This window comes from Myxocyprinus asiaticus, chromosome 28, assembly GCF_019703515.2.
Source record: "Myxocyprinus asiaticus isolate MX2 ecotype Aquarium Trade chromosome 28, UBuf_Myxa_2, whole genome shotgun sequence".
Lineage (NCBI taxonomy): Eukaryota > Metazoa > Chordata > Actinopteri > Cypriniformes > Catostomidae > Myxocyprinus > Myxocyprinus asiaticus.
This window is the reverse complement of record NC_059371.1, coordinates 37327501-37335573: the sequence shown is the minus strand read 5'-3', so window position 1 is coordinate 37335573 and position 8073 is coordinate 37327501. Positions and strand designations below refer to the sequence as shown.

The 8073-nt window shown below is 36.6% G+C and overlaps 1 protein-coding gene across 1 annotated transcript in view; it reads right to left on the bottom strand.

The window, feature by feature from the left end:
- Positions 1-4152: 4152 nt before the first annotated feature.
- LOC127418838 (glutathione peroxidase 7-like) overlaps positions 4153-8073 on the bottom strand; it is a 5151-nt gene continuing 1230 nt past the window's right edge. The window contains exons 2-3 of the mRNA XM_051659693.1: positions 7196-7457; positions 4153-5147 (exon numbers count right to left, since the gene is read on the bottom strand). Coding sequence (XP_051515653.1) covers positions 4984-5147; positions 7196-7457 — 426 coding nt within the window. The 3' untranslated portion in view covers positions 4153-4983. The remainder of the gene's footprint in view (positions 5148-7195; positions 7458-8073) is intronic.

Below are 8073 nucleotides of genomic sequence, written 5' to 3'. Positions count from 1 at the left end.
CCAGTGAGTGGCAGTTCTGTGGACGGAAATGCCTTGTTGATGAGAGAGGTCAACAGAGAATGGCCTGACTGGTTCGAACTGACAAAGTGTGCAGTAACTCAGATAACCGCTCTGTACAATTGTGCTGAGAAGAATATCATCTCAGAATGCTCTTCTGAGATGCGGGTTGGCGCTGTTTTGGCGGCACAAGGGGGACCTACACAATATTATGCAGGTGATTTTAATGTTGTGGCTAATCGGTGTATGCCGTAGAAAGACATGAGAGGCATATCATGTCATAGAAATAACATGAGCAGCATATAGTTTCTCTGCATAAAACCTATTCCAGTGCAAGGCATTTAGGTTTAATGAAATCACAGCCCTTTCAGCACCCAATAACTGTGTGGTTTGAATAAAAACCCTTCAACACAAACCAGCAGGGAAAAGTCTGAAACCTGACAGTGGATCATTGCTTACGTGATTACAGCTGCAATAACACAAATTCAGATCCATCTGGTCTCTCTGTGATGCCGTGAGCAGAGACTCTGAGGTGTTAAGAGGCTTTATCACCGCAGTGTATGAATTCAGGTAAATTAACCTGAGTTGTGCTTCTCGAGCTCTAGCAGGTTCTTATTGATCTCCTGGAAGACGGTGTGAGCTTTGAAGCCCTATAGACCTGAAGCAGCACTGCCTGGTTCTTTGAAAGCTAGGAATTAATGAGATACATATCAATGACTTTTGGAGGGTAGAGTTAACCAAATATATTTTGTTTGTTTGAAACTAACATACAAAACCACTGCTAGAGAAAACACACATAGCACAATTAGACTTTTGATTGCAAATAATGTTGTTACTAAGATATAGCCCTTGTGACAACTTCCCTGTGTAACAACTAGCAGTCTCCCCTATATTGGAACTGACATTAGGTGGAATGACCAATGATATATTGCCAGGCCAGTTAATTGGCAGATGATTGTGTCCTATTTGCCGAATAATCCACCTGGTCTGTATTAGTATCACTAACTAATATTACCATGATACACAGTGAAAACCACATAAATAGAATAAAATTGAACATTTAGTGTATTTTGGATGCTGAATTTTTCCCTATTCTTTAAAGTGTACACTAATGTGTACCTTAAAGGAATAATTCACCCCAAAATGAAAATTCTCTCATCATTTACTCACCCTTATGCCATCCCAGATGTGTATGACTTTCTTTCTTCTGCTGAACACAAATGAAGATTTTTAGAAGAATATTTCAGTTCTGTTGGTCCATATAATGCAAGTGAATGGTGACCAAAACTTTGAAGCTCCAAAAAGCACATAAAGGCAGCATAAAAGTAATCCATTAGACTCCAGTGGTTAAATCCGGGTCTTCAGAAGCGATATGAGTGTGGGTGAGAAACAGATCAATATTTAATTCCATTTTTCCATAAATCTCCACTTTCACTTTCACATTCTTCTTCTTTTGTTTTTGGTGATTCACATTCTTCGTGCACCCACTGGGCAGGGAGGAGAATTTATTGTAAAAAAGGTCTTAAATATTGATCTGTTTCTCACAGTTTCAATTAAACAAATCAAATTTGAAACTCATGTTTCCAGAGTGTGATTGCAAAATCATTTGCTTGTCATAAGAAGACATCCTGCATGGTTAAACATGGCATTGTGCCTTATTTGAAACTGCTTAAAAAAGTAAAAATTGATTCAGGGTATGTCTTCGGCTGTTTGATGAATTGCTTAACAAGCTACTTCAACTGAAGTGGATGGATGTGCACATTAGGTTTTGGGTTTTAGTTGAAAACATGGTTCCACACATTACTTGGATTCCAGGTATGGTAAGGCCAAGAACTATTTGGACATTTTAAGCACTGGACAGAACAGCTTAATTTAAGAAATCCACTTCAGATATCGATGGATGGCCCCAACGTGAACCCTATACAAATTTAATTTTCACTAGCAAGCATGTTAATTCTTGATATCAGTAATAATTACTACCAGTGAAACTACCAATTCTTAATATCAGTAATAACATTTGCACTTGTAAAAATGTTAAAGGTGAACTTTTTTAAGTATGTTGAAGTATGGCTTACACTGACACCTAGTGGCCTCATTCAAACTCAGAAGTTTTCTGTTACCAGTGAAATTTACTATGCACAGTAAGCCAGGATTAATTGAATCCATGAATGAAAGTATCCAATAACAGGGCAGTTACTGAGTTTAAAGTGATAGTTCACCAAAAAATGAAAGTTGTCTCATCATTTACTCACCCTCATGCCATCCCTGATGTGTGTGACTTTCTTTCTTCTTCAGGACACAAATTCTGATTTTTAGAAGAATATTTCAGCTCTGTAGGTCCATAAAATGCAAGTGGATGGGTGCAAAAAAATGTATGCACCAAAAAGCACAAAGGCAGCATAAACGTAATCCTTACGACTCCAGTGTTTTAATCCCTATTTTCAAAAGTGATATGATAGGTGTGGGTGAGAAACAGATCAATATTTAAGTCTAGAAATTCTTCTCCCTACCCAGTAGAGGGCGATATGCATAAAGAGTGTGAATCAGCATAAACACAAGAAGAAGAATGTGAAAGTTAATGTAGACACTGACTGAGCAGGGAGGAGAATTTATAGTAAAAAAGGACTTAAATATTTATATGTTTCTCAGCCACACCCAATACCGCTGCTCCCTATAGACATATTACGCAGTCTGCGTAGGGCACAAACTCACTAGGGGGGCACCAGAATCTCACAGCTGCCCTTACTCGCACGTTATACAAGGTTATTCAAGGACCTGGTAGCAGTCGCGGAACAAAGACGATTGCCTCACGCTCGCACTTTCGCCTCACACTCGTACCGTGCCACGCACCCACCCCAGTAAATAATGAGAGAATTTTCATTTGTGGGTAAAATATTCCTTTAAGCTAGTAGTATTTAGCTGGTCATGTGATGCTAACATGGCAGCCCCCATGAGGTGCCCCCACCCCATGTAGAATAAAAGAGCTTTTATAAGGTTACTGATATGACTGAACTTTTCATCTCACATGAGTGGTCATGATTTTATACATATGTTTAAAACTTACTATTCATTTCTTTAGAAGTATAACTTTTTAAATGAAGAAAAAAATTACTGAGTGCACCTTTAATTCTTGATATGAAAAATGACTAGTAGAATTTCATAATTATCTGTCACTCTTATCATGTGCAGGATATGAATTATAGACATCTTCAATTACATTTTTACTATAGTTAAAATGCACATTTTTGATATCAGGAATGAAATTAATTCTAGAGAAACTGCCAGTTTTTAAATCAGTAATTACATTAGCACTAATAAATACATAATATCAAAAATGACGTCTTAACTCACAGAAATACAGTCTTGATAGTTAAAAAAAAATTCAACTAGTAAAAAAAAACATAATTTTTGATATCTGTTACTGCATTTTTTACCTGTAGATTTTCACAATGATCTATCATTCACTCTTGTTCAAAACACAATTGCAGATACTTAATTTCATACTAGTTGAAATTCCAACATACAGTTTCAGCAATGTCCTACTTATTACCAAAAGAGATTATATAATTCATTACATTGTTACTAATGCACATGTACTGTACATTCCTGATATCAACAATTGAAATACTAACTGGAAAAGCACCTAAAAACACCCTAGCAACCACCCAGAGCAACCAGCAATGCCCTAGAAGCAACTCATCACACCATAGTAAATACTAGCAAAGTTGCTAGGCCAAGTTTGACATCACGGCGGCGAGTTTGCATGGGCAAGCAATCTAGTTTCGTGATTGTTGCATGTGAATAGACAACGAAGTAAACTGAGCATATAGGGAAACTCTTTTAATGGATCCACTCAAACTGCATGGTGTTCAAATATATTGCTTCACGAGTTCGTTTGCCCATATAATCTTTAAGCTGTTAAGGTTACATTTATTTGGCTTGCTGTCCATGGTGGAGGGGCTCGAGGAAGCAGCTTCAACAGCTGAGGTAAACATATACTTTGGCTGTTAATTGATAGATTAGATGGTCTCGCTCCTCCCGAACTTACGTTTAGGAACTTCATTTTGATTGTTTTGTTTTGTTTTACCTTTCCAACAGGTCACAGAAGAAAAAATTATTATGGAAATATAAAAAGACACATTTCTACTCCACAATCAGTTCTTTAATGGCTCAAATTTTCAAGGCCTTGTAAGATTTGCTGTTCCATTAGACATAACATGTAGTGTGTCTTTAAATATATCAGGAATGTGTAAGCGTGAATAAATGGACCTTTATTATTTATAAATAAAAGTGGTCTTTTATTGCTTTATTCCTCAGTGCTTCTGAACTCCATAGAAATGTGAAAAGAGGAAAATTTGATGCAGCAAACCTGAGAAAAGATTTACAACTGGAAGAACGATTATAGCACAAGGGTTCAGGTGGCTTAAAGTGTTAGTTCACCCAAACATGAAAACTTTCTGTCAAAATGTACATACCATTGTTTTATGTGTGATTGTATGATTTTCTTTCTTCCGTGGAACACAAAAGGAAAAGATGCAGAATGTTCACACTGCTCTTTTCCATACAATGAAACTGAATGATGACCAGGGACTGACAAGCTCCAAAAATGACAAAAAGCACCATAAAAGTAGATCATATGACTTTTGTGCTATATTTCTAGTCTTTTTAAGCCATATGACAGCTTTGTGTTAGGAAAAGAATGAAATTAAGTAAGAGTAAGTAAGAGCAGCATAAACATCCTGCCTAACATCTCCTACTGTGATGAACAAAGAATATTAAATGGGTTTGGAGTGATATGAGTTTGTGTAAATGATGAAAGAATTTCCATTTTTGGGTAAACTTTCCTTTTAAAGAGGGGTTGCATTGGAGTTGTCACTTTGTGCTTTGAAGAGCCTAAATTAGCATTTATTTCTTCAAAGAAGTCTCTTTGAGGTCTGAGTGTCAATAGTTTTCAGAGCTGTGTTTCTCTGAAGCAGATGTGACAGACTAAAGTTCCTCTTTCCTCTGGATGATTAGCTTCCGAACCATATCTGCTATCTGGGGACGGATTTCCTTGACGGAGACGGTGGGACCCCATGCATCAACCACTTTACCATCAGTGTCGATGAGGTATTTCCAGAAATTCCAAGTCGGCTCTTTTCCAGAGGCCTCTGAAATTGAGTGTGTCAGATGTTTAGATGAGTGTGTAGCATGACAAATTAATTAGCCAACAGATTGTGAAGCCAAACGTAAATGCTTCCTCAAACACTTTGTTTATGACACATTACACATGAAGGTTTATGGATGTTGCAATGCAAATTGAATACAAAAGAGATTATGTAGACAGACCTTAACAGACTTTTCAAAGAGTAATTGACATGCAAAAGTGATAAAATAGTTGCATACCTGTAGTGGCCCCATAAAGTATTTGGCCATTAAATCGCTAGACGAACGCAGTTCTCTTTCCTGTGTTGATGTAGTTACAATTTAAAAAAGTTTGGGAGTGACATATTAAAAAAAAATAAAAAATAGCTAGGCTTTAGTTGAAGGGATAGTTCACTCAATAATGGAAATCTTTTACTCACCTTCATGCCATCCCAGATGTGTATGACTTTCTTTCTTCAGCAGAACACAAACGAAGATTTTTAGAAGAATATCTCAGCTCTATAGGTCCATAAAATGCAAGTGAATGGTGACCAGACCTTTGTAGCTCCAAAAATCACATAAAGAAAAAGGTAATCCATAATAATAATCCATAACTAATACTCCAGTGTTTTAATCCATATCATCAGAAGCGATATGATATGTGTGGGTGAGAAACAGAACATTATTTAAGTCTTTTTTTAATCTAAATCTCCACTTTCACTTTCATGTGAAAGTGAAACTAAATCCCATGCACCGCATGATACTTTCAGATGTAAAAGTGTAAGTGAAAGTGGAGATTTAGAGTATAAAATGTTTATCTGTTTCTCACTCACACCTATTATATTGCTTCTGAAGATATAGATTTAACCACTGGAGTCATATGGATTACTTTTATGTTTCCTTTATGTGATTTTTGGAGCTACAAAGGTCTGATCACAATTCACTTGCATTGTATGGACGTACAGAGCTGAGAAATTCTTCTTAAAATCTTTGTTAGTGTTCTGCTGAAGAAAGTCATACACATTTGGGATGGCATGAGGGTGAGTAAATGATGAGAGAATTTTCATTTTTGGGTGAACTATATCCTTAAGTCACTGCCATGAACCAAGCCAGATCTCTTGAAAATTACATGACTGCTGCTTTTGTCTTTTTTTCTAAATGTATCTACATGGGTCCTTACACATATAGCGGCAGTTTAGAAGTAAAATGTCCACTGTGTGGTGCTAAAAGCGAGTTAAATGTCCTTCTAAAAAGTTGAGTTTAAATCAACAAAACCAACCTCCCTACCCTAAATCTTAAACCTAACCCATAATGTTATAAAAGGCAAATGTGAAGCAATCGCATCATTTTGTGACGCTTCAGTGACACTTTCGGCTCATGTGTCGACTTGCGTACACTACAGGACTCGTACCCCGGTGCAAGAGCAACTCAGTTGCCAGTTCAGCTACTCCAAAATTTAAACGCGCAGGAACAAGCTTGCAAATATAAATTGGTTATATAATGCAAACATTAAAATAATGCAAGTAGAAGTGTTTAGATGTGATAAGATATAATTGTGTGAGGCACGGAGTGAAAAGTACACGTTTATGCACTGATAATCTGCCATTTTACTCGTGATTTGTGTGAAAGTGAGTAAAAGTAATTGTTGTAACGCTTCTAGTGGTCATTTCACCAGGAAATTGCAGCGATGCGGATGAGCAATGTAAAAGTGTAGTGCAATAGACTATTGTCATTAATATTTTTGGGCTATTTTCCTCTAAGAGAAAGACTCCATTGCAAAAATGATTTATAGTTAGTTAGTTCTGAGAAAAGCTCTAGCACCATTTGGTTTGATATTTTATGTCATGCAATTACATTAATGTATTTTAAGTGTGTTTTAAGCAGGTCCGGCACTAAAATGCTATCCTTGGGGGACATTTTGATCTTTAGAGTGGGCAAGTGCTTGTCTCTTCATCTTTAGACCCGGCCATGGTCTTTAGAGTCTGAATACTTTGGGGCCACTGTAGCATCAACATTACATTACATTTACAAGTCCGTATTTATCAAACATGATATACATAACTTGCACACTCACCCACAAGATATTTGTAAGCATTATTGGCTCCTATTCCAACCACAGCGATTTTGCTAAAGATAGGAAAGGAAGCCCCATAGACTTGCCGCACAAAACTGTCAATCTCTTTATCGCTGCCAGGTTCCTGCTGGCCAAATTGGTTACAGGGGAAGGCCAACACATTGAAATGGAATGGCCCAAAGTCCTTTTGGAGCTGCTGGAGATCTTTATAGTGCTCATCAGTGTAGCCACACTCACTGGCCACATTCACAACCAGTGACACCTACACACATGCATTAAATATAATGAAATGTTAAAGATGGATGGATGAATGGATGAATGGATGAATGAATGGATGGACAGATAGATAGATAGATAGATAGATAGATAGATAGATAGATAGATAGATAGATAGATAGATAGATAGATAGATAAGTTGTTTGCAGTAGTAGCAGAGGGATTACCTAGTGGTAGTATTAGTTAAAATACATTGTAAAAATGTTGTAACAGTTAACCTAAAAAAGTTAATCTTGCAGTAACATCTAAATAAAAAAATTTATTTATTTATTTATTTATTTTTTTTAATCTCCAAAAATTACATATAGGCAGCGTAAAAGTAATCCATAAGACTCCAGTTGTTAAATCCTGTCTTCTGAAGCGATATGATAGGTGTGGGTGAGAAATAGATCAATATTTAAATCATTTTTTACTATAAATCGCCACCTTTGACCAGCCCCGACCAGTAGGTGTCGATATGAACGAAGAATGTGAATTGCCAAAAAACAAAAGAAGACTGTGGATGTGAAAGTTAAAGTGGAGATTTATAGTCAAAAAAAGACTTAAATATTGATCTGTTTCTCACTCACACTTATCATATCACTTCTGAAGACATGGATTGA